Below are 27,920 nucleotides of genomic sequence, written 5' to 3'. Positions count from 1 at the left end.
GGCGGGTTTCCTTCGTTTAATTTCTGTACTCGCGTACAGAAATTCTCGAACAGCACCAAAGCAATCGGACATGAACACAAAATGCAAGGAAATGGAGACACACAAAATAAGCAGCAAATAACCCACATCTTACCCAGCAAGAGGGAAGGAGCCATACAAATTTACTTTTTTTTTGGTTTAGCAGTTGTCAGCATACAGGTGCCAAGTAGAAAAATAAAGAGTAACTTGTGTTAGGAGTAAATGGTGAGTTCACTCTTTCATACCACCACCAGAGCTTATTACTACAGACACCAGAACAGATTAGTTTATGAAGGATTACAAGGAAATATAATCAGTTAAATAAAACTTAAATCAAAATAGTCACATAAAATTAATAAAATGCAATTTCTCATTAGTCCATCACAAATAAAGCATCACAATTTTTAAATTATACCAGCAGTTGGAAAAAATTCAGTCAGTTTTCAGAGAAAAGAAAATCAAAGAGTGCCCTGTAAAAACAATCTGTCACACTTCAATTAGTAACAGTGCATCTTAGGATAGATAGAAAACAAATGAACTGGAAGTAAAGCTTCCCCCCACCACACACTTTCAGGTTTACTGGGGTTACACAGTTTCTGCTTTTGGCATGAATGTGGAATTTGGGTGCAAAGTGTGTTTGAAACTGCACTGGTTAGGTTACACTACAAGTTTCCGCTAAATGTATTTGCACACTGACAGAAGTAGATTTTGCAGTGAACCAGTGCAATAGAACGTAATCGTTTATTTTATTTGCATTAAGAATTATTCCTTAATGTACTTGAAAGTGGTAACCTGGTCCATTTGCTTAATACAGCTTAAAGTGGGTCTATCACAAAAAAATAAGCATTTTCAATAAGTTTGTCTGGTCCTGTAATTGACCTGATTTTAAATCACTGAAAATCACTTTTAAAGAACATACTGAACCATTCATTAGTTTCAATGGTGTACATTAGTCAGTTTTTTTTTTAGTAAAATTAAACACTTTTTAATATGTAAAAACTTTTAAAATATGCCTACTGGTGCCTATCTGCCAATATTTACTGGCACAGTGGAAAGCTGCCATGCTTCTTGTTTTGATATGGGATGCAGTGAATTTAATGGGTGGGGCGGTTTCAGGTGAAATGGTTTTTAAACCAGCGTTAGAGATCGCGCAAACTCAATTTATGCTCGAATTATCAGGAGTTTACTGCACTGCTGTTTGTAGGAACAGATTAGCCATTGGGTTTCCTACATTATAATGGTGACTACACATCATTGACCGTAAAGCACTTTGACATACGCTGAGGTTGTGAAAGGTGCTATAGTAATGAAAGTTCTTTCTCCTGTTCCAAATTTAAGAACTTGAAAGAAAGTTTGGTTGACATTTCAGAATCACGAACAGAATCTGTAACAGTACCTTGCTATGTATCGTTTCCCCATATATCTGAACTGATGAAGACAGACTCTGTGGAGAAGGGAAACTTAATATTCAGCACAGTATTACATAGTATTTACAGTATAGAAACAGGCCAGTCAGCCCAATAGACTTATGTTTTCACAATTAAACAAAATTGTAGACAGAAATTGCCACCAACAACAATAAACTTTAATTCTCTACATATAATGATTAAACAATTTGACTTTATTAGAAGAACCAGGGGAAGAAGGGAAAACATTTTTCCACTGGCCAAAGGGTTGGTTACCAGAGGACACAGATTTACGGCGATTGGCAAAAGAACCAGAGGGGACGTGTGAGGAAATATTATTTTACCCAGCAAGTTATTGTGATCTAGAACGTGCTGCCTGAAAGGGTGGTGAAAGCAGATTCAACAGTAACTTTCAAAAGAGAATCAAATAAATCATAGAACGGCTAAGCACAGAAGGAGGCCATTCAGCCCACTGAGCCCCTGCCAGCTCTCTGCAAGAACAATTCAGGTAGTTCCACTTCCCCGCCCTTTCGCAGTAGCCCTGCAAACCATTTCTCTCCAGGAGTTTGTCCAATTCTCTTTTGAAAGCCACGACTGAACCTGCCTCCCCCACACACTCAGACAGTGTATTCCAGATCCTAACCACTCACTGCGTAAAAAAGACTTTTCCTCATGTCGTCCTTGGTTCTTCTGCCAATCACCTTAAATCAGTGTCCTCTGGTTCTCGTCCCTTGCGCCAAAGTTTCTCTTTATCTACTCTGTCTTGACCCCTCTCAATTTTGAACACCTTTATCAAATCTCCTCTCAAACCTCTCTGCTCTAAGGAGAACAATCCCAGCTTCTTCAATCCATCCAAGTGACTGAATATTTGAAAAGTAGTAGTTTACAGGGTAATGGGGAAAAAGCAGGGGAGTGGGACTAATTGGATAGCTCTTTCAAAGAGTTGGAACACATATGATGGGCCGAATGGCACCACATCATTGTCGGGTTACTCTAAGATGTATCAGCAAAGTATCATTGCTCGAATGCACTCACTCCAAGATTGTAAAGAAGTCCATCATTTCAGGAGTAGAAGCTTTGTTCCAGTAAGTAATCAATGCATCTACGAAACAAACAAGGAATTGCATGTTATTCTGTCAAATGCAGAAAAGCCAGTTCTATTCTTGTAAATAATCACAGGGGATTTGACATCCAATTTTCTCAGTGTTTACTGTTTCCCTTTGTGGCTTGCAAACTGTCCACATTAACTTGTGATTGAAATTATTCCCAATTCAACATCAACTGGTGACCATTGACCTGACAACAGATACAGGAGAGCACCCACTGAACAGTACCCAAACAACAGGACTTGGTGTATTATGGGATGGCCAGGAACAGCCAAACACGGTCAGCCTTCTGCTGGATTCAATAGAATCAAACCTACAGGTAATGATTTAGGGAAAATTCAATGACACTTGTTAGCTGCTGTGTACTTGACTTCTCACTTTTATTCTCATATTGAGAAGGAGACTAGGATTCCTTCCCGGATCACTGGCAATTTTTAATTTATTTTCTGGAGGGGCAAAATAACAATGAAGATTTATTAGGTAAGTTTATTTTAACGTCAGACTTGAAGCACGCTTGAACCCAGATTTGCAACTATACATTTAATGGATCTCTATTAACAGTATCTCAGAATTTCAGGACAAAGCAACCTGCTTGATCGGCACCCCATCCACCATCTTAGACATTCACTCCCTCCACCAGCGGCGCACAGTGGCTGCAGTGTGCACCATCTACAAGATGCACTGCAGCAACTCGATAGAATAAAAGCAAAATACTGCAGATGCTGGAAATCTGAAATAAAAACAAAAAATGCTGGAAAATATTCAGCAGGTCTGGCAGCATCTGTGGAGACAGAAGCAAAGTCAATGTTTCAGGTCTGTGACCCTTCATCAGCTGAAAGTACAAGTAAATCGCTGCTTCACTTGGAAGGAGTGTTTGGGGCCTTGGATGGTGAGGAGAAAGGAGGTAAATGGGCAGGTGTAACACCTCCTGAGATTGCATGGGAAGGTGCCGTGGGCAGGGGACGAGGTATCGGGGGCGATGGTGGAGTGAACCAGAGTGTCGCGGAGGGAACGATCCCTTCGGAATGCTGACGGTGGAGGGGGAAGGGAGGATGTGTTTGGTGGGGACATCAACTCGTTAACTCCTTCGACACCTCCTTCCAAACCTTAACACCTAGAAGGACAAGGGCAGCAGACCCATGGGAACACCACCACCTGAAAAGTTCCCCTCCAAGTCACACACCATCCTGACTTGGAACTATATCGCTGTTCCTTCACTGTCGCTGAGTCAACATCCTGGAACTCCCTTCCTAACCGCACTGTGAGTGTACTGACCCCACAAGGACTGCAGCAGTTCAAGGGGGCGGCTCACCACCACCTTCTCAAGGGAAATTAGGGATGGGCAATAAATGATGACCTTGCCAGCGACGCCCACATCCAAAGAACGAATGAAAAAATAAACTGCAAAGCTGAGACACATTCATTCTGGAGGAGCGATCTGAATATCGGGGCTGTAAATGCAAACTCACTCAGAAGATGCAACGGAAATATTTCGTCTAGATTTTTATAGATCACTGTCAATTGTAACACAGTTCTCAGAAGCACAAGATCAGCAGCCTTTTGACCTTTAGGATAAAGTTCACACCACTCATTGTTTTGACCAAGATGCTGGACATTAAATCTACCCTCAGACCTCTCCCAATGAAATTATTAATCTGGTACCACTTAAGATCTGGGCCAATCCATCCTTCAATAGTCCTTCATTCAAATTTCAAAACACACTCTGCTCCGATGAAACATATCAGACAGCCATAGGAACAGAAGGAGGCCATTCAGCCCCTCGAGCCTGTTCTGTCATTCAATTACACCGTGGCTGATCTGTGTCTTAACTCCATCTACCCACCTCTGTTCCATAACCCTTAATCCCCTTATCCAACAGAAATCTATCAATCACGTTTTTGAAATTTTGTCCCTCAGCCTCAACAGCTTTTTGGGGGAGAAAGTTCCAGATTTCCACTCCCCTTTGTGTGAAGAAGTGTTTCCTGACATCACCCCTGAACAACCTGCCTCTAATTTTAAGGTTCTGCCCCCTTTAGTTTCTCTCTATCGACCCTATCAAATCCTTTAATCATCTTAAACCCCTCAATCTGATCATCCCTTAATCTTCTATACTCAAGGGAATACAAGCCTAGTCTTTGCAACCTGTTTTGGTAATTTAACCCTTTCAGCCCCGGTATCATTCTGGTGAATCTGTCCTGCACCTCCTCCAAGGCCAATACATCCTTCCTCAGGTGCGGGGCCCAGAATTGAACAGGGCAGTTTTAGTAAGTTTGAGGAAACAGTCAGGACACAGACCAGAAGAATGTCACACAGGATTCACTCCTCAGTCTCCCAAAGCCAAAGAATTCACCATTTGGAGTTCTGAGTTGCAATTCTGGTTTTATCGAGTTGCACGTGTATAACTTGTATTTTCATGTTAATAAAAGCAATTAGTTAGAAAGGTTTAAAGCTCTGGTTGATCTTAGCTTTGATTACCCTAATGAGTAACATGTAAAATTTAAATGAACACTGTAAACTGACACTGTGGAAGATTGATGTTGCAAACCTATACAGGACATTAATGCCTGAACATTAAAGCACTGGCCAGCTATTAAAAGCTGGAAGCTGTTACATTATAGCTTAAATCACAGTCTGCTAAACATTAATTGAGTTGATCATCAGCAATTCAGAATTAAAACTTCTGTATGATGCTGGAGTCATACTTTGCGTTATAGTCATTATGCCTGATTATTACAGACTGTGAGAAGGTGTATCCATATGTAATGTATTTACGGAAATACAAAGAATTTTCACATCCCAAACTAACACCTCCAACGTGAATGGCTTGGGAAGCAAAAATCATTTACATAGGATTTACAGCAGAGAAACAGGCCATTCGGCCCAACTGGTCCATGCTGGTGTTTATGCTCCACATGAGCCTCCCTCCCTACTTCATCTCACCCTATCAGCATATCCTTCTATTTCTTTCTCCCTCATGTGCTTATCCAGCTTCCCCTTAAACGTATCGATATTATTCACCTCAACCACTCCCTATGGTAGTGAGTTCCACATTCTCACCACTCTCTGGGTAAAGAGGATTTTCCAGAATTCCCTATTGGATTTATTAGTGACTATCTTATATTTATGGCCCCAATTCTAGTCTCGCTCATGAGTGGGGACATCTATTACGACGACCCTATCGAACCCCTTCATAATTTTAAAGACATCTATCAGGTCACCTCTCAGCCTTCTCTTTTCTAGAACAAAGAGCCCCAGCCTGTTCAGTCTTTCCTGATAGTTAGAACCCCCTCAGTTGTTAAATAAACTAATGTAAACTCCCAATTTTCCAGTGGAAAGTGGAATTGTTTGGGAATTGGATTTTAATTTGATCATTAAGTGCCGGCTTTGTTTCAAAGTTATGACAATAAAGAAGGTAATGGACCTACCATCAGACATGCTTTTCAGCACATGTAGGAAACACATGAGCAGACTCCGAATCTCAGACTGTTCGAGTTTGTCACATCGCATCACAGAGCTTCCAACACATCCATGGTGCTGAGAGAGACAGACACTGATGAGTATTATATGCAAATTGGAAATTAGCAAATAACAAAGCAATTTAAAAAAACTGTCTTTTTAAAAGAGAATGGAATTTAGTTTAATGGCTCATGAATCTTTCTACAACTGGGGGGGGAGTGGGGAAGGTGGGGTGAATGGTTATTGAACTGGAAACCGGGTCATTTCTTTGTAAAGTTTATAAAATGATCAAGAAATAATTAACTTTTTCATACAACTTCACAAGATCCACCAAAACATGCAACTGTAAAAAGCAGCTCAAAAATCATCTTCCAGTTGTTTGATAACTTAAAAGAGCAACAAAGTCTCGGGGAGAGAATAAAAAGCACTGTCTGTACAAAGTCCATTTTCCGTCTGGGATCACACAAGGTGGCACTGAGCAACTTGCTCTGCGACATCAGTGACAGGCTGTCTCTATCTGTCCTGCAGCAACTTCCACAGCACCAAATTGCATTTATATAGTGCCTTTAATGTAGTGAAACATCACTCTTATCTAATAGTGGCATCAAATACTCAAATGGCAACTCAGCACTATCTGTCGCCCTTTATTCGGTCTCACCAATTCACTGCAGAGGAGTTTCAGAGCAGAGCTATATCTGAACCTTCCTACTTTTCACTGGCTTGTGTTATGGCCCACTGACTAAGACTGCCCTTTTTGAACCGTTATGGGGAATTTTGTGCTGAACACTCAAACAACTTAAGAAGTGGAGTTTGACATTGGGCTCTTACAACGAGCAGATAGAGCTGTTGACTTAAATATAATCCGAGTGGGATTTGAAACTAGTGTGCAAATCCATTGCAGCACCCATTCCCTAAAAAGAACCATTTTGATAATGTGGTGCTGTGATGAACTATACAATTTCCCAAACAATATCGGGCTTCCTACTGGGAGAAGTGGAAAATCATATCTAGTTTTATTATTCAAACGTTCACTACCAAGCATATTTGAAGGAACAATTCAGAATCATAAAGCACATCACTTTGGAAAATAGAATCTTACAGCCATGGAAGGCGGCCATTCGGCCCATTGTACCTGTACCAGCTCTTTGCAAGAACTATCCAATTAGACCCACTCCCCACTGTTCTTTCCCCACAGCCCTGCAAATTTTTCCTTGTCAAGTATATAACCAATAGCCGAGAAAGTTGTTCTTAATTTGTGGATTAAGCCTTTTGAGTTCAGATTTGTACCAGTAACTGAATTCCTTTACCTCCCCAACCTCATGCCCCTTTTACCAACACAAATCTCTGTTTGTAAAGGGCTTTTGTCAGTGAGTTTTAACTGTGTCGGGTCACGTAGAGGAGAAAAACGTTTCACAGTCTCTTTCCGTATATTCGTGGCACAGTTAATTATAGAATCATAGAATGGTTACAACACAAGGCCATTCGGTCCATCATGGACATGCTGGCTCTTTGCCAGAGCAACTCAGCAAGTCCCACACTCCTCCTTTTTTCACTTAGTTCTGCAAATCTTTTCTCTTCAGATAATTATCTAGTTCTCTTTTGAAGGCCACAATTGAATCTGCTTCCGCCACATTCTCAGGCAGTGCATTCCAGATCCTAACCACTCGCTGTGGTTAATTAATTATCTCAAAATAGTTTTGAAATGTGGTTTTGCATCTAAACTAAGAGCAGGTTACAAGAAAGCTACATTAAACTGTTGACAGCAGGTTAAATTTCATCACTGATGTGATCTGTAAGGAAGACTAGCATTTGACAGATGACTACATTTCCACATAAACCATCTCTTGTGCACTAACTGCAACAGTCACAATAAACAACAAAACAACCTTTAATAACACAGTGCTATTCATAGCAGCTCCAGTTTAATAGACTAATAAACTCAGTGCAGCAGCAGTCCAGTAGTCTGAACAAATGAAGTGGTTTAAGCTTCATAACTTTCAATTTGTCATTCTGCCTATTTAAAAATAGAGAATCAATGAAAATTCCAGGAATTTGTTCAATCCCCAACCGATTCAAGCATTACAGACCATTTCCTTAAACCATCCTGACAAAAATGGGCCAAATCCAAATATGTCACAAATGGTTTCAGAAAATAAAAATTTCACACTGGTGTATTTGAAATTTATAATAGGGCACACACACAATTAAAGACATGCATTTTTTAAAAAACAAATTATTATTGGAGTTGCTATTATTGATGCAGTTCACAAACATGTGCAGTTAGAAGTTCAGATGTACAAGCAAGAGGCAAATACTTCGAGACACAAAGCAGCATGCAAGATTTTCTCTGGCAGGACTGGGATAGTTAAAATGGAAAAATCCATAGTAACACAGTTCCTCCGTGTAGATTTTGAACTTTCCTCAGCCTCCTTGTTAGTCAGCATTGCAAAAGTGGAGTATCTCCTAATGAGCCTTTCCCTCTGTTAGTACAAAAGAGGCAAGGTCACATTTCAACTCTCAAACTGCGTTACACAAGTCAATCAAAGATGGCCCAGAATTTGCTGAAAAGCTCTCGATGAGTTTAATGGTGCTCGCCATTATTGAGGTGCAAATCGTCCAGTAATAGTAATGTGTGGCGAGGAACAGCAGCTTGTCCTCAACCTCCCTGTGCGTTTCAAGAAATTGCTGCATTTGCACATAAATTACCAACTAAACTCACTGCAGAAAGTGAAGGCTAGCAATTAACAGCGTAAGGACCCTTTTAAAGATGAGATAATTGTTAATGACTTGCCAAGCAACCTCTTCAGCCCAGAAGGTGAACAATTCGATGAGCACAGCCTTCAGGTTGTGAATGAATTGTCAGATGACACAAAAATTGTCCATGTAGTTGATAGTGAACAGGATAGCCGTAGACTCCAGAATGATATCAATGGTTTGGTCGAGTGGGCGGAAAGGTGGCAAATGGAATTCAATCCAGATAATTGTCAGGTAATGCATTTGGGGAGGGCAAATAAAGCGAGGGAATACACAATAAACGGGAGGATATTGAGAGGGGTAGAAGAAGTGAGAGACCTTGGAGTGCATGTCCACAGGACCCTGAAGGTGGCAGGACAGGTAGATAGAGTGGTGAAGAAGGCGTATGGAATGCTTTCCTTTATTGGCTGAGATATAGAACTCAAAAGCAGGGATGTGATGCTGGAACTGTATAAAATGCTGGTTCGGCCACAGCTGGAGTATTGTGGAGTTCTGGTCACCACATTACAGGAAGGACATAATTGCTCTGCAGAGAATACAGAGGATATTTACAAGAATGTTGCCAGAGCTCGAAAGCTGCAGCTATGAGAAAAGTTTGGATAGGCTAGGGTTGTTTTCCTTAGAACAGAGGAGGCGGAGGGGTGACTTAATTGAGGTGTACAAAATTACGAGCGGCCTAGATAGACGGGAAGGACCTGTTCCCCCTAGCGGAGAGGTCAATTACCAGGAGGAACAGATTTAAGGTGATTAGTAGAAGGATTAGAGGGGACATGAGGAAAAACATTTTCAGCCAGAGAGTGGTGGGTGTCTGGAATTCACTGCCAGGAATGGTGGTGGAGGCAGAAACCCTCAACTCTTTTAAAAGGTACCTGGACAGGTACCTGAAGTGCTATAACCGGCAAGGCTATGGACCAAGTGCTGGAAGGTGGGATTCGATTGGGCCGCTAGTTTTTTAGGCCAGCACGGACACGATGGGCTGAATGGCCTCCTTCAGTGCCGTAATTTTTCTATGATTCTATGGTTCTAAGTCAAATCTAAAAAGTAAAACAAATTATTTTCCTTCGTATTTCTTTTTCTCTCCCTCTTAATCCAATCTTTCTTCTCCTCTCTTTATTTTGCTTTCTGTCCCTGATTTGATCCTAATTCATCTCATTTCCTTCTCCGTCATTCCTCTGTTTCTTTCACAATCCTTAAATCTTGTCGGTTAAAGAAAGAAAGACTTGCATTTATATAGTGCCTTTCATGATCACCGAACGTCTCAAAGTGCTTTACAGCCAATGATGTACTTTTTGAAGTGTAATCACTGTTGTAATGCAGGTAATAAAGGAGATAGACTGCGGTCCTGTCGCTCACCGAGGTCCCAGATGCCCCATTCCCTCACCACACCGTTATCAGCTCATACTCCCAGGAAATTACAACGTGGCAAACTATCTGAGCTGAAGGGCGAGGAAAAAGTCTAATTAATGACTAATTCCAGCAAATTCTGGGCCGACAGTGCACAAAATACAACCAGTAATATACTTAATCTTGAAGTATCAAGTTAACAGTTAATTTGTTCTTAAGCACCAACTCTTTAAGGTGAAATTCTACCTTATCAAGGGAGTTACTCTTTTCAGCATTTCGTTCTGGTAGACTAGTGGCTGAATCAGTGCTTATCAGAGAACCTCTGGAGTCTGCATGCCTCACTGCACTGATGGTCGGGGTGGATGATCCATGAGGAGAAGCTATTAACAGATAAACATGCATAAGAGCTTATCCTGAAGAGGAAAGTTTTAAGTTACTGGGTAACATACCTTAAAAAATTCAACAGGATACCTGACAACACAACAAAATTACAGCATCCTACAATCACCTTTCGTTTTAATAGAGATCAAGTTCTGTTAAAGGATACGCATGAGGTTTGCCAGAAACTGAACTGGACCAGCCAGCTACAAGAGGAGGTCAGAGGCTGGGAATTCTGCAGCAAGTAACTCACCTCCCGTCTCCCCAAAGCCTGTCCATCATCTGCAAGGCACAAGTCAGGAGCGTGATGGAATACTCTCCACTTGCCTGGATGGGTGCAGCTCCAACAACATTCAAGAACCTCGACACCATCCAGGACAAAGCAGCCCGCTTGACTGGCACCCCATACACAAACATTCACTCCTTCCGCCACCGACGCACAGTGGCAGCAGTGTGCACCATCTACAAGATGCACTGCAGCATCTCACCAAGGCTCCTTCAACAGCACCTTCCAAACCAAAGACCTCTATCACCTGGAAGGACAAGGGCAGCAGATGCATGGGAACACCACCACCTACAGGTTCTCCAACAAGCGACACACCATCCTGACATGGAACTATATCGCCATTCCTTCACTGTCACTGGGTCAAAATCCTGGAACTCCCTTCCTAACAGCATTGTGGGTGTACCTACACCCCATGGACTGCAGTGGTTGAAGAAGGTGGCTCACCATCACCTTCTCAAGGGCAATTAGGGATTGGCAATAAACGCTGGCCTTTCCAGCGATGCCCACATCCCATGAATGAATGATTAAAAAAAAGGCTGGGTTTCCTGACAATGCAACCACTAGGTGGCGCAGTACTGGCACATGCACAAATGCAGCCTCATGTACTGGAACGTCACCATCTGTGTCGTCTCAGGCAGCTGCCAGTAATAAAGATGACATTGCTCAATTTATCACAAAAACAAATGAAACACAAATGCCTGCGATCACCGCCTTCATCCCACCCCTAACAGTACCCCGCTCCCTCCTACCATCGCACTTCTCTTTGCCACTGCCTCCCGTGTCTGTCTGCTCGCCCGTCACTTGCTCCCCACCTTGCAACTACCATCCCCTCCCCCCCCACCACGGACCACTCGCTCCCAGCTTCACTGCCTCATCCCCTTTGCTCTGCCTCTGTTCCCCGCTCTGTCCTGCTCGCAGTTTCCCTCCCCTGCCTATCTTGTCACACACTCTCTCCCCTGTGCGGAGCAGGGATCAGAGTGGGAGGGAGTGGGGAAGCAAAGGCAGAGCAGATGGGAAGAAGCGGTGAGGCTGGGAGCAAGTGGCCCACAGGTAGGTGGGGGGAGGGTGAAGCGGGGAACGAGAGGCTGCAGGTGGGTGGGTGGGGGAGGTGGTGTAGCAGGGAGCGAGCCGGCTGATGGGGGAGACGTGGTGAGGCGTGGAGTGAGCGGTGAGCAGACGTTGCAGTACACAATGACGTTTTTGCGCGCATGTGCAAATTAGACCTGGCAAGCCGGGTGCTGACGTATGCTGCGCATTTGCAGCACCAATACTGACAGCAAGAGTCTGTTCTGCACATGTGCGAAGCTGGGAGCGCTCTGATGATGTTGGCACTGGGCTGTGCTGTCAGGAGTCACCTTGTAAAAAAAAACCCTCTAATCTCCAGGTTATGGCTGAAAGCAATCCCGGGAGAAAAAGAGTAGGCACATTAAAAAAAAAGGCGTTTTCCACATTTTCTTTGAAGGCATTCATTGGTTATTTGACCCCTGAGCTGAACGTCTGCTCCCATCTTTACTCCATCACCAACACTGCCTATTTCCGTCTCACCCATCTCCACCACTGCCTCGATTCATCTGCTACTGAAATCCTCACTCATCCCCGTCACCTCCAGACTCGACTATTCCAACACTCCCCTGCTGAGCCTCCCACCTTCCATCATCCGTAAACACGAGCTCACCCAAAAGAGACGGAGAGAGAAGAAAAAACAAGGAAAAGGTGAGAGGGAAAAGGGAAAGATTGCACGGCGTCTTTTATGACTTCAGGGGCTCCAAAGTGCTTCACAGCCAATGAGGTACTTTCGAAGTGTAGTCACTGTTGTCATGTAGGAAATGCAGCAGTGCATGTGTGCACAGCAAGATCCCACCAACAGCAATCAGATAATGACCAGAGAATTTGGATTGTTTTTAAAAATGCGGGTTGAGGGACGTACTCTCCTGCTCTTCTTCGAAATAGTGGCCGTGGGATCTTTTATATCCAACTAAGAGGCCAGACGGGGCCACTGTTTAAAGTCTTAATTCAAAAGGCACCTCCAACAGTGCAGCACTCCCTCAGTACTGCACTGCAGTGCTAGCCTGGATTTTGTGCTCAAGTCTCTGGAGTGGGATTCAAACCCAAATGGGCAAGAGTGCTACCCATTGAGTTGCAGAACTGGCAGTGGCAACATTAAGAAACGTACAATGTACACATGCAGAGGATGAAAATTGATCTGCTTCATGGATTGCCCTGATGTGTACAGATTTACTTCAAGACCAAGCAAATACAGTTTGGTAAAACTGAAAGCTTGAGCACGTCCTCGCATCAGTTCCTCACCTGTCCCGGAAATTACACCAAATACATCCTTGTGGATACTGTTGTCCAGCGTGTTTCCTGGTCTCTGCGGAGTCAGCGCGGCATTTCCCGTTTGTAAGCTGAATGATAGCTCCTCCTTTCCACTCTAGATCCAAACACAAAATTATTTATCACCTCCGCACCTCTCAATATCCCCCTTAAAACCTACCTCTTTGACTGAGCTTTTGGTCACCTGTCCTAATATCTCCTTATGTGGCTTGGGGTCAATTTTTGTTTGATAGCACTCCTGTGAAGCACCTTGCGATGTCTTACTATGTTAAAGGCACTATATAAATGCAAGTTGTTGCTTAATCACTCAAGACCTCCCCCCTATCTCCGATCTTCCCTTTGTGCAATCCTCTACCCCCACACGCCCCCACCCCCAAACTCCCCTTTACCCTGCCTCTGTACTTATTTAAAACCTGTTAAAACTCTCAGTTCTTCCCATTCCGACAAAGGGTCATTGACATGAAACGTTAACTCTGTTTCTCTCTTCACAGATTCTGCCTAACGCACTCAGTATTTTCAGCATTTTCCGTTTTGATTTCAGATTTCCAGCAGCAGTTAGCTTTTGTTTTTATGTGATTTTACAGTCCTTAAAAAGCATTTCTTAAGTATAGACACTGTTGTAATGTAGGAATTGCAGCAACCAATCTGCACACAGCAGGATCCCACAAAAAGCAATGTGATGGCTTGAAGACCTGAAGAGTTGTTTGGTCACTGTATTCATTATAGTATGCATGTTACTGCAGATTCAATTAATCAGCAACAATCTGCATTTAACTTAGTAAAACACCCCCATCAGACTCTTCACATGAGCAATCAAACAAAATTCAACCTTCCAGGTTCTTTAGATTCTGAACAAAAGCCAACTTTTTAATGTAATAAGATGTTTTTAAGTAATTTCCCACTGATGTTGGATGTACTTAAAATATAAAAAAATTGGGTAAATTCTTGGGAGAAATAAATTTACACAAGGGACTGAGAACTTCTCACAGAATATTGAAAAGATGAGCTGCCTAGAATGGTTCTTTTAAGACAGTAGTAACATATTGCTTCACTTTGCACTTGGTATTTTTTTTTTTTTAAGAAGTCCCTTTATTAAACTTTAGGTATTATAAAGCAGTGGTTCTCAACCTGGGGTCTGTGGGTCTAGTCACTGAACCAATGAAAAGCTGGGGATTTATTTTGTGAAAGCTTTTTTCTATAAAACCTCTCCCGTGGCCACAAGCCCACTGTAAATAGATAAAAAGATTTGGCTGTGGCAGTTGAGATGGTCGTAAAATATCTGCTCCAAAATATAGAGCGTCTAAGGAAGCCGGTCAGGGTCTTTGGATTAGTCTGGAGTTAGACTTCAGGTTGCGAGTTTAAAATGACGTCTTGTAGCTGGGGACTTCACAGTGAAAGAAAACAAACTGCCAGTGGTCATCTGGAAAGGAAATGGAAGCTAGCTTTCCAAGGCAGGCCCTTAGCCAGGAGTCTGCATATTCAGAGGCTTCATGAACTATGATAGTACAGGTACTGTCTGGAAGTAGAGAGTGATTTACGAGCGTTATTGTCAAATATCACACCAAGGACAGGTCAACTCTGCATTGAGAAGCAAACACACCCATCTGACTGATAACTATAAGTAAATATGTGTTTTCGTAAAAGTATTATTGAGACACTCTTTACATGCAACACTTCTGCATTGAGCATTCGAATTTAGATGGGGGTTCGTAAATACGAAATCATTTCAAAATGAACCTTCATCGAAAGGTTTTGAGAGTCACTGTAAAGCTACACATCCCGCCAACAAGAATATTTCCACAGGGTGGAGCCAACACACTAGGATGGATTTGAATGGCCTATTTTAATATTTGCCCGTCAGTATAAATCATATGGATATGGTCTAGAGGGAGAGAGTGAACACATAACCTGAAGACAGTATGGCCGTTCTGCTTCAGGTTGAAGGTTCAAACCACTCACTTTTCAGAATAAACAAGTCCACAACTGGTGTTACATGGATACTAAATCTTACTAGTCCAATAGGAACAGAAAGAGGCCATTCAGCTCATCAAGCATTCAGTTAGGTCATGGCTGATCTGTATGTTAACTCCATCTACCGCCCTCCTTCTGTAACCTGTAATCCCCTTTACCCAACAAAATTCTAACATTCTCAGTTTTGAAATTTTCTATTGACCTCCAGTCCCAACAGCTTTTTGTGGGAGAGGGTTCCAGATTCCTACTAGCCTTTGTGTAAAGAAGTTCTTCCTGACATCGCCCATGAATGGCCTGGCTCTTACATTCTTGCCGTGGACTCCCCCACCAGAGGAAATAGCTTCTCTCTATCTACCCTATCACCTCCTTTCATCATCTTAAGCACCTCAATTATGGCACCAAAGGAATTAAGGGATATGGGGATAGTGTGAGAAAAAGGAGATGGTGCATTCGATCGGCCATGACCTTACTGAATGGCAGAACAGACTTGAGGGGCCAAATGGCCTACTCCTGCTCCTATTCTTAGGTTATGTTCTTAAATCACCCCTTAATCGTCTACACATGTGGGAATACAAGCCTAGTCTGTGCAACCTGCCCTCTTAATTTAACCCTTTTAGTCCCAGTATCAGTCTGGTGTATCTGCACTGCACCCTCTCCAAGGCCAATATCTCTTTCCTGAGGTGCAGTGCCCAGAGCTGAACAGTTACTCCAGACGGGGTCTGACCAGAGCTTTTTACGACCAACATTACTTCCACCTCTTTGTATGCCAGCACCCGTGACATAAAAGCCAAAATTCCTTTCTAATTATTTTTTGTGCCTGTCCACTGACTTTGTGTAATTTGTGCATTTCGAAGCCTAAAACACTTTCTGCTCCTCCACAGTTCCTAGCTTCTCAGCACTGTGAAAATACTCATTTATCTTTCTTCAGTCCAAAGTGGATGACCCCACAATTCCCCACGCTGAACTGCATCTGCCACAGTTTTGCCCACTCACTTAATTCAACCCTTTGAAAATGTTCAACCTGTAAGAAATGCAACTGAACAACTGCTGCATCAATGAGTGCGTCAACTGCAACGCTGAATATCCAAAGCTAGATGAAGCACAAAGTGAAGGACGAGGAACAACGCTGAATGAAAATCATCGACTGGTTCCAACAGCAACTGGTGGACAATGGTACTCACGATACTGGATTGGGTCATGGGGAATGGGGAGCAGTCCTTCATGTTGATGCGCTGCACATTTTCCAGCAGAAGGCCAAACAGAGGCAGATACAGAGTGGCGATTCTGGCCTGCTGGCTCTGCAAGGAGAGAACCAATTTCATGATGAGAAATCTATGCTGGAAGCCATGAATTACTGCATTCGCACTGGTGCACTGCACTCCTGTTAACAGCAATAATGTAGCATTTAAAAGAATTGCATTTCTATAGCACCTTTCACGATCTCAGGACATCCCAAAGCACTTTGTGCAGTGCATGGAGCACTTGTGAAGTGTAGTCGCTGTCGTAATGTAGGAAACATGGCAGCCAATTTGCGCACAGCAAGCTCCCACAAACAGCAATGTGATAATGACCAGATCATCCATTTTAGAGATGCTGATTGTAGGATAAATCAGGGCACCGGGGAGAACTCCCCTGCTCTTCTTCAAAATAGTGGCCATGGGACCCTTTATGTCCACCTGAGAGGGCAGACTTGGCCTCGGTTTAATGTCTTATGCGAAAGACAGCACCTCTGACAGTGCAGCACCACCTCACTACTGCAGTCTTGATTTTTGTGCTCACGTCCTGAAGTGAGACTTGAATCCAGAACTTTCTGACTCAGAGGCGAGAGTGTTACTGACTGAGCCACGGCTCAGGAAATCAAAACCATTCCAACCTTGTTTGCGGTATAACCTCAGGGATCAAGGTCTGCTTACGTTTTGGAGTCAGAAATCCCATTACAACAAGACAGCCACAGGATTGTGAGCAGACTGAAGGACTTTTGTGCCTATTCAAAAGTGTACTTCTTCACAAAAAATACATATTTTCATAAGGAACACGCTTCAAATCGTAATAACTTCATTTGTTGCAGTTTTGCCCCACCCACTTCTTATGATCTGGAATGCGCTGCCTGAAAGGGCGGTGGAAGCAGATTCTATAGTAACTTTCAAAAGGGAATTGGATAAATACTTGAAGGAGGGGAAATTTGCTGGGCTGTGGGGAAAAGAGCAGGGGGAGTGGGACTAATTGGATAACTCTTTCAAAGAGCTGGCACAGGCACGATGGGCCGAATGGCCTCCTTCTGTGCTGTATAATTCTGCTCTGCGATTAAGAATTGATCCACAGGTGGCCCAGTTCTGATACACCACTCGAAGGAGTGTTGTGTTGATCTTTTTTGAATTCATTCACAGAACATGGGCAGGCCTCAATATGGATGGCATTTATTGCCCATCCCTAAGTGCCCTCGAGAAGGTGGTGGTGAGCTGCCTTCTTGGATAAAACTGAGTGGCTTGCTGGGCCATTTCAGAGGACAGTTAAGAGTCAACCACATTGCTGTGGGTCTGGAGTCACATGTAGGCCAGACCGGGTAAGGACAGCAGATTTCCTTCCCTAAAGGACATTCGTGAATCAGTTCGGTTTTTATGACAATCTGGTAGCTTCATGGTCACCATTATTGAGATTAGCTTTTTATTGCAGATTTGTTTAGTTAACTGAATTTAAATTCCCCAGTTGCCATGGGTGGGATCTGAACTCATGTTTCCAAATTATTAGTCCAGGTCTCTGGATTAACAGCTCAGTAACATAACCACGATGTTACCATACCCCACTAAGTGCTTTTGAAAAAAAAATCAGATGTTGAACTGATAAACCAGTTGCCCATTCCCAATGAATGTAAAAGACCCCCCAAACACCATATGAAGATTTATCAGGCGTTCTCTAATGGACCAGGCCAACATTCCTCCTTCACCCCAGCACCACAACAGAACAATTAAACGATCATTCAGCTCAATGTTGCGGTCAGGGTCTTGTTGCAAGAACAGCTGCTGCATTTGCTAATGCAATTTTTGGTGCCACTTCTAAAGAAATTCACCATAAAAAAGTACCAGGGCAGATTCCCCGTGCACCTGTGTCAAACTGGCTTCAGTTTTTCACAAGTATCTGGGGAAACTTTGAGTACAAAGTAGAGAGGGATTGATAGGTTACAAAACCCCTTGGATTGTACTTTCCACCAATTCTGAAGTTAAAGTTGACTTGTGACCATTCCATTTGAAACCAGTGCAATATTATGTGCTTCCACCAGGTGACGATACTGAGCTATGAAAATACACCGGCAAACTTAATTATACCAAATCTGGAAATGTGAAATAAAATGGTGAGCAAGTGATATATTCCCAGCTTAAAATTGAGTACAAACTGTTTTTATAAATGAGATTCTGACAAACAATAAACAATCCTTCCTGATTCCATGTAGTTGCAGAAGGAAGGCTCAGAATAGCACTGGATTCATAGAATGATAAAGCACAGAATGAAGTCATTCGGCCCATTGTGTCTGTGCCAGCTCTTTGAAGGAGCTGTCTAATTAATCCCACCCGCACCCTGCTCTTTACCCCATAGCCTTGTAAACTTTTCCCCTTCACGTATTTATCCAATTCCCTTTCGAAAGTTACTATTGAATCTGCTTCCACCGCCCTTCAGGCAGCGCATTCCGGATCACACCAACCCGCCGTGTAAAAAAAATTCTCATCTCCCTCTCTGGTTCTTTTGTCAATTACCTTAAATCTGTCTTGCCTGGTTACTGACCCTCCTGCCAGTGGAAACAGTTTCTCCTATTTACTCGACCAAAACCCTTCATGATTTTCAACACCTCGATTAAATTTCCCCTTAACCTTCTCTGCTTCCAAGGAGAACAATCCTAGCTTCTCCAGTCTCTCCACATTAACTGAAATCCCTCATCGCTGGTACCATTCTAGTAACTCTCCGCTACATTCTGTTCAAGGTCTTGACGTCCTTCTTACAGTGCGGCGCCCAGAATTGAACACAATAATACAGCTGAGGCCAAGCGAGCGATTTATGAAGGTTTAGCATAAACTGTATATCTAGTGCGAATTTAATTCAACATTTTATGCCATCTGGGTCGATGTGTAGAACACAGATCCTGTAAGCCTCTGTCGGCTTTGATAAGTTGGTGCACTCTTGCCTCAGGATAACCAAAGACACTGCCTCCAGTTCATATTTCACATCCACCCCTCTTCTGCATCTTGCCCTCTCTAAACGCATCCCTTCCAAGTGACCCATCTACACACTCCCTTAAATCCCTGCACGCTCAGTTATGCTTCATTGGCCTCTGCGTTAACTGACAACAGACCCCTCTGAAAGCCACCATAATCATCATCTCACTCCTCAAAAAACCCATCAAACCATCTACTATCTCCAATGACTCCTCTTCCTCTAACCTCCCAACAGCCGTGGCTCAGTGGGTAGCACTGTCCCCTCTGGGTCTAAAGGTTGGGTGTTCAAGTCCCACTCCAGAGACCTGTGCACAAAATCTAGGCTGACGCTCCCAGTGCAGTACTGAGGGAGTGCTGCACTGTCAGAGGTGCTTTTGGATGAGAGGTTAAACCGAGGCCCTGTCTGTCCTCTGAGGTGGACGTAAAAGATCCCATGAGGTTATTTTGAAGAACAGCAGGGGAGTTCTCCCTGGTCTCCGGGGCCAATATTTACCAGTATCCCTCGATCAACATTACTAAAATAGATTACCTGGTCATTATCACATTGATGTTTGTGGCTATAAAACGCTTTGGGATGTCCTGAGGTTGTGAAAGGCGCTATATAGATGCAAGTTATTTCATTCTTTCCTTTTCTTCAAAAGTTTCAACGTGCTCAAGTTCACCTCTCCCCATTCTCCGAGTCCCTCAGTTCAGGTTTCAGACCTGTTCACGGCACTGAAAGCACCACAGGCAAAGCCACTAATGACAGCTTGTGTGACTGACTGCTTTCATTATTTCCCCCTCGTTCCCCAGAATCATTCGTATCATGTGACACTGTAAACGCACAACAGTATCTCAAAATCTATTTTAAAAATGAGCCACCACTGCAGATAATACTGATGCAGGAGAATCCTCACTCAGATCAGAGATTCTTCAGACTGAACATTTTAAGTTTTGAAAACATTTTTCTATCTACATTTCTAATTCAGCAACTTAAGTTTTTTTTTGCTCATGGGATGTGGGTGTCGCTGGCAAGGCCAGTATTTATTACCCATCCCTAATTGCCCTTGAGAAGGTGGTGGTGAGCTGCCTTCTTGAACCGCTGCAGTCCATGTGGGGCAGGTACACCCACTGTGCTGTTCGGAAGGGAGCTCCAGGATTTTGACCCAGCGACAGTGAAGGAACAGCGATATAGTTCCAAGTCAGGATGTTGTGTGGCGTGGAGGGGAACTTGCAGGTGGTGGTGTTCCCATGCACCTGCTGTCCTTGTCCTTCCATGTGGTAGAGGTCGCGGGTTTGGAAGGTGCTGCCTGAGTAGCCTTGGTGAGTTGCTGCAGTGCATCTTGTAGATGGTACACACTGCTGCCACTGTGTGTCAGTGGTGGAGGGAGTGAATGTTTAAGGTGGTGGATGGATAGACAGTCACGCTGTCTGCTTCTTGAGCTTCGAGTGCGTGTGGCACAATATTTCATTTTTAAATCTATCACAACGGAGATGTAAACAATTTGCACAACAACACATTTTCCTAAAAGAGTTACAGGCATCTTTTCTACTCCACCTGCCCTGAGAATTTTGGTGGAACTCTTCATACCTTAGCTGTGTATCTATCATCGAAGGTGTGTTTAATCATCAAGCTCTTCAGCACACTGATGGCAATCTGACGCACATCTCTGTATTCTTGCAGAGCACTGCCAACCTCCCGGAGCAGCAGCCCTACCAAGAAATGGTTCTTGCAGAAGTCATCCGTCAGAGTGAAGTCAAGCTGCAAGTCTGAAGATTTAAAACAGTAAAGACAGCCGATGATTTTAAAAACATACGTCTTCAAAATTTAACCACTACAAAAAGAGAGATTCATGAAAATTGGAAGCTTAAACACACTGCATATTATAGTGATATACTTACGGGAAACTGAAACTGTTCTGCCACTAAACAGCTGCAATTAAACCCTTAGAGTATTTCTTCAGACATCAGGAGGCTGAGTCACAAGATACTGGGCTGTACTGTTACAGTGATTGTTTCTCTTCTTCATGGTAGTATTGTTATTAGGTCAGTTTGATTCGACAAAGAGTTGACTCCGTGTTTACTCATCTGGAATACACCTCAGCGAGTCAGCACTTCCCCAAAGCAGCTTTCCAACTCTCCATCCCCTGCAATCACCCTCCCCTCCCCAAGCCACAGTCAAACCACAAACCAATCAAAGCTGGTAGGCACTTCCTTATCTGGAAGGACAAGCAAGAACGCAAACTGAATTAGACCTCCTAGATGTAAATCCAAGGCTCTATTGCTATGGTTATGGAATCTGAAGGTAGAGGAGGCTATTCAGCCCATCATGCCTGTGCTGGCTCTTTGAAAGAACTATCCAATTAGTCCCACTCTCCCTGCTTTATCCCCCATAGCCCCGCAAATTTCTCCCTTCAAGTATTTATCCAGTTCCCTTTTGAAAGTTATTATTGAATCTGCTTCCACCGCCCTTTCAAGAAGCGTTCCAGATCACAACAACTCACTGTGTAAAAAAAAAACAATTACAGGAAGATGTGAAAATTGGGCCTGGTGATACAGGTACAACACACAAGAAAGGTTTTGATGGAGTAAATGAGGAGAAAGTATTTCCAATCGCAGAAGTGTCAGAAACCCGAGGGCGAGATGTTTTTATTTTTACTCAGTGAGTTGTTATGATCTGGAATGCGCTGCCTGAAGGGACGGTGGAAGCAGATTCAATAGTAACTTTCAAAAGGGAATTGGAGAAATACTTGCAGGCGAAGAATTTTCATGGCTATGAGGAAAGAGCAGAGGCAGTGGGACTAAGTGGAAACTCTTTTTAGGAGCTGCTACAGGCATGATGGGCCGAATGGCCTTCTGTGCTGTAGGATTTTATCAAAATGCAGTTTGCGTGATGCAGCAAACTGGCACAGACAAATCTTTTTTAAAAAATGTAATAATACAGAAAGGAGACAATAAGACACCTGAAATTAATTGCAATTGTAGCAGGGATTGAGGTAAGCAGGGCAGGATGTGCCGGGCAGCCACTTTAACTGGCTATGCCTTCTCCCTGCTGTTAGCCAAATAGCTCGGTAGCATGAGACAGAGGGGAGCAACTGGGAAACTCTTGGTCCCATCTTCTTTAGTGTCTCTGCACCATAAAGAGTTAATCAAACTCCAGTATTCGAAGGGGAGAAAAACAGAAATGCAAATCTGCTGAAGATTGGAAGAGAAATCCTATTCTGCAATGTCATCTCCAAAAACGCATTTTTGATAAGGTGTTTTTATTCTCCTCTGCCCACACTCTCACCAACAGCTTCACAAACATTCCCATCGCTGTCATGTGACTAAAGGCTATTCACAGCTGAGATCCATCAATCTGGAGTCATACAAGGAACCAGTTCCACTAATCCAGTTGTTACAAACCCACATCTCCCAACACACTTGTCGAAAATAAAAAGGTTCTTTCATCCAGGCCTTTTAAAGAAATCTTGCATCTCTCAATGAACAACTAGTACCTGCCAAAAATACTGTACCATGCGCTTTAATAACCGGAGCTGCAGGTCGAAATAGGGCAAGCAGCTGAATGGGCAATAATAGAGGACTGTTAAATTAAGTGCAAGATATTGTTTGCCCCAATATCAGGATAAGAAGAATTTTAATCTTGTTTGAATCGAACAACCTGCCTCGTAGAATATTAGAAAAGTAACAACTGAAATAGTTCCAATGTTATGTCTTGAAGATAATAGGGGAATGTATTTAGAGGTAAGGAAGTCTAAGGCAATTTAAGGTTTAAAAAAAATACATTACTCAAACTCGAAGCCAATAATTGCATTAATAAAACATTCCTGCACAAAACAGCTAATAGGTTAATAAGGCCATAAAAAAGCACAACAAACACAAGGGTTTCTTTCTAAAAGGACACAACTGGAAAGTACTCTGCATAGTTCTGGTCGACATATTATAATAAGGGTTTGGAAGCACTGGAGAGGGTACAGAAAAGTTTTACAAGGATGATATCAGAACTGCGAGAGGTCTTTAAAATTATGAAAGCTTCTGATAGGAGTAGACACAGAGTGTGTTTCCACTTGTGGGGAAGAGCAAATCTATCGGTCATCAATATGAGATACTCACTAATAAATCCAATAGGGAATTCAGGAGAAACTTCTTTACCCAGAGAGTGGTGAGAATGTGGAACTCACTACCATACGGAGTGTTGAGGTGAACAGTATCAATACATTTAAAGGAAAACCGGATAAGCACATGAAAGAGAAGGGAATGGAGGGTAATGCTGATAGAATTAGATGAGAAAGAACGGGAGGAGACTCGAGTGGAGCATAAATGCCAGCATGGACTGGTTGGGCCAAATGGCCTGTTTCTCTGCTGTACATGCTCTGTAATCACAGCAAAAGGGCCTGATTATACACAAAAAGTATTGGACTGTGGACACTAGGTGAACTGTACTGGAAGGTAGGGTTTCAGGAACTTGCTGCATTTCCAGGATACCTCCCACATGTGGGAAGATGCCTCATTGAACATTAGGAGGAGGGGGCGAGGGGGAGGAGTGAATAAAGGATCGGTGGGACAGTTCAAAAGAAGTGTTGTGGCCTTTTTCTAAAAAAAGAAATTTAAAAAAGAACTTTCATTTCTATAACGCCTTTCACAACCTCAGGAATATCCCAAAGTGCTTTACAGCCAATCAAATACTTTTGAAGTGTAGTCACTATTCTAATGCAGGAAACGTGGCAGCCAATTTGCGCACAGCAAGCTCCCACAAACAGCAAAGTGACAAAGACCCAGATAATCTAGTTTAGTGATGCTGGTTCAGGGGTAAATATTGGCCAGAATGCCAGGGAGAACTCCCCAGTGCTTCTTCAAATAGTGGCTGTGGAGTATTTTATGTCCAGCTAACGGGGCAGATGGGGCCTCGGTTTAAAGTCTCATCCGAATATGGATGGTGTCAGCTGCAAGGTGGCTGAATGAGCAATGAAGTAGAGGACAGAAGGAGGGGGGACCCAGAGATGAGCCCTGTGAAGTACAGGAGTTGAAGCACATTCTGAGTGGTACCAAAAGAACACAACGTGGTGCCCACAATATGGGCAGGGATACTAGTTCTTAATCCTTTGGTCACGTTAAGAACTTCATTTATACTACCTCATAATCTTCTATAATCAAGGGAATTGCTCATGAAACCTGTCTATATAATTTAAATCAGAATGTAACTTCTGCATAAGTGACAATCAGAGCTGGCATATCATCATCTGCATGGACACAGATAACAATGACAAGCTCAGGGAAGGTATTTACAGAAAACTGAATTAAAAATTGCCATTATTCAAGTATAAGGGGACATGTGCTAAAATCAGGAAGCAATAGGCAAAGCAAAAGAGTTCACCACAGAAAACCAGTTCCAGGGAACTGTATAAATGTGCTCAAGGAGCAAATTGGATTTGGTGAAAAAGATCAAGGACAATGTGCATGACTAGAGATCTATAAAGGTCTTGAACTTTCCTTCACAATTCGAAGAGAGAGATCAAAACTAGGACCTTGTTCAGTAACAAGAAAGTCTCATGTTCTTCTCTGTCCAAGAGATACCAAAGCACTTGTAAAGGATCAAGCTTCCCACTCAATTGCGGAGATGAAGCTAGCATACACACTAAATCTACTGGCACAGAAGCCATTGTACTTTGCAATGCCAAACCACAGGCGACTCAAACACATGCAAAAATAAAGACTTGCACTGTTCAAAAAAAGATGCAATACAATTTTAGACACATCAAGCCACTCTGTGGTCATAAGCACTGAAAAATCAGATCAAATCAGATGCAAGGGAAGTGCACACGACCACCACCAGCTCTGCAGGAATGTCTAGGTCGCATAACAAAGGGAAATGTAAAGCGTGTCTAAGCAGCAAAACAGCCAAGCGGGAAAATCGGGCCATGAACACATCAGGTACAGTAGGGTCTGGATGAACACATCCCAGCACTGTTGCATATACCATTCCCACACAAACATTCATTATGATTCAACCTTACAATCGTGTATAAATCCTTTCAGTGCTGAATGTTCCAGGCAGATTTCAAAGCCAGGCCATTCGACCTCTGCAAAAATGGTGTGTAAACTTTGTACTCCTCAATAGTTTCTTTTTAAGTGGGAACTCTGGTTCAGGATTGAAGGGCACAGGCATTTTATAAGATTCACCCTAGTTACTGTCTGCCATGAGAGACTGTTTCATCTTGCTTCCTCAGTTTTGATCATGAAACCCTGTTTCATGAATCTGTTGCACTTAAACTGGGAGCTGCTTCAGGAACCATCAGAATGGGGAAAAAATATAACAGCTACTTCTCCAATCAGCAGCTTTCATCCTATTCGCCCTCCGCATGTCTCCACCCTCCAACCCCACTTAATAATTGGACATGGGTGACCAAATAACCCCAAACAAAACTGAAAACAATGTATTGAGCGTGCAACAATTGATTTGATTTAAAAGAGATCATTGAGATTTCTTCAGAAAATCTGTAAGAGAATAACTCATTAACTTTGAGAGAGTGGGGGAAAGGAAAGGACATCCAGTGTAGGAAGGCTGTTGTTTTCTCTTGTAGGAAAGAGCTGGATGTGCAGCCCTTGCATGTGGTCACTGACGAGGAACCCGGTATATGTGGATCTCCGATCAAAGTCTGAGGTAGTCAAGAGCTGCCAACACTCCAGGATTGTCCTGGAATCTCCAGCGAGTGAAGATTAATCTCCAGGACAATACTGCAAGCAAACCCAGGAGAGAAATCATAGAAATCAAGACAAAATATAATTCCTTTTCAACACCTTTGTTCATTAGTTATAAAAATGTTGGAGATCGGGAAGGAAAAGACTGTTTGACAGTCAAGAATCATCCAATTGGATAATGAAGAGAATTGATGGCTCTCCAATTGGCTGGGAAACCAGTGTACTATGGCGATCGACAGGTTGGGCATCCAATGGTGGGAATGTGGGGGCGGGAGGTGGTCATGTGATAAAACCTCCAGGAATACATCCAGAGTTGGCAACCCTCAGCCTGGGAGAAAAGCATAGGGGCATAACCAAAAAGAAAATAAAGTCGAATGATTGGAGTTACAAGACTGAGTGGCAGTCAAGATTCATTCAACAACTGGTTAATGAAGAGTCTCGTTGGCTTTTCAATTGGTGTGAGAAGGCGGGGCACCATGAGAGGCACATGTTAATGACCAATGGTGGAATAGCTGAGATCACATGATGAAGCCAGCCAGAGTTGGCAACCCAGGGTGGGTCATCCCTAATTTGGAGTTGAGGAGTCATTTAAAAAACTTCCCTATAAGATCTGGCTGAGTTAGTACATGACTGAAGACAAGGCAACAGAAAACTCCCTTGACTAGCACAAGCATCTGGAACATCAACTTCAAAGGCCTTTAAAAGCAGGTAGGCCAAGCTACAAAGAACGCAAGACTTGGACCTCAGATCTTAAGGAAAGTTTCTTTCACGAGCCCCCCAAATAATTGGAGAAATAATACTGAACCAGTTCCCAATTTACAATCATCTTTAAATTGGAAAAAGAATTGTGCTGAAAGTGCTCACAGTACTCAAAAGATTACACACACACATACAGGGTAAATAAAACACACAAATGCAAATAATTATACTTCTAACAATGAGATCCAATGAGTGATCTGTTCATTCACCCAACTGCCAGGAAACTTCTTTCACCTGTCCCCACATTGGGTGTAGTTTTCCGTTTCAAATCCCACGAGTTATCAAATCCAACTTACATAAATATCCTTTCAATCAACAATGTTTAGCCTTCCCACAATGTTCCCGCCCAATCAGCTTGTGTTTAGGAAAATAATTACTAGTGGCAGATTTAAAATATACAGTTACCAGTTTTACATAGGATTACATTGAATATACAGTATAGAAACAGGCCATTCGGTCCAACCAGTCTATGCCAGCATTTATGCTCCACTCGAGCCTCCTCCCATCCTTATCTAACTATCAGCACAATCTTCTATTCCGGTATGCTTGTATAGCTTCCCCTTAAATGTATCTACACTATTCAGCTCAACCACTCCCTGTGGTAGTGAGTTCCACATTCTCAGCACTCTCTGGGGAAGAGGCTTCTCCTGAATTCCCTACTGGATTTCTTGGTGACTATCTTACATTGACGGCTCCTAGTTTTTCTCTTCCCTACAAGTGGAAACACTCTCTCTGTGTTTACTCTATCAAAACCTTTCATAATTTTAAAGGCCTGTGTTGGTCACTCCTCAGCCTTCCCTTTTCGACAGAAAACAGCCCCAGCCTGTTCATCCTCGCCTGATGGGTATAACCTCGCAGTTCAGGAATCATCCTTGTAATTCTTTTCTGCACACTCTCTACTGCCTCCAAATCCTTTGTATAATGTGGTGACGAGAACTGTACATAATAATCTAAATGTGGTCTAACCAAGGGTCAATGTAAATTTAGCATAAGTTCTCTACACTCTAATTCTATTTCTCTAGAAATAAACCCGAGTGCTTGATCTGCTTTTGTTGTGGCTTTATTATACTCCCTTTGCTCCTCCACCCCATTTTTGTTCCTATTTTTCCAAGTACATTAAGAATAATGATTAAACTACACTTCTTTCTTAAAAAAATTGAATACTTGAACTATTGTGAGAAGGCAAACACGCAGCAAAGGGTGACTGGGTGAATGTTCACTTGGA

At 42.8% G+C, this 27,920-nt stretch overlaps 1 protein-coding gene across 10 annotated transcripts in view; it reads right to left on the bottom strand.

Annotated features, from left to right (window-relative positions):
• Positions 1–27,920, bottom strand: part of LOC137371521 (dedicator of cytokinesis protein 9-like) — a 291,071-nt gene that overhangs the window by 71,933 nt on the left and 191,218 nt on the right. For all 10 annotated transcript variants that reach the window (XR_010975239.1, XR_010975240.1, XR_010975241.1 and 7 more), the window contains exons 31-37: positions 20,829–21,007; positions 16,235–16,351; positions 13,056–13,179; positions 10,331–10,464; positions 5,956–6,064; positions 2,460–2,526; positions 1,415–1,462 (exon numbers count right to left, since the gene is read on the bottom strand). Coding sequence is in view for 7 of the 10 variants with exons in the window: in XM_068034244.1 (XP_067890345.1) it covers positions 1,415–1,462; positions 2,460–2,526; positions 5,956–6,064; positions 10,331–10,464; positions 13,056–13,179; positions 16,235–16,351; positions 20,829–21,007 (778 nt within the window). In the remaining 3 variants the exon portion in view is untranslated. The remainder of the gene's footprint in view (positions 1–1,414; positions 1,463–2,459; positions 2,527–5,955; positions 6,065–10,330; positions 10,465–13,055; positions 13,180–16,234; positions 16,352–20,828; positions 21,008–27,920) is intronic.

Source organism: Heterodontus francisci, chromosome 6 (assembly GCF_036365525.1).
Source record: "Heterodontus francisci isolate sHetFra1 chromosome 6, sHetFra1.hap1, whole genome shotgun sequence".
NCBI lineage: Eukaryota > Metazoa > Chordata > Chondrichthyes > Heterodontiformes > Heterodontidae > Heterodontus > Heterodontus francisci.
This window is presented reverse-complemented; position numbering and strand designations above follow the sequence as displayed.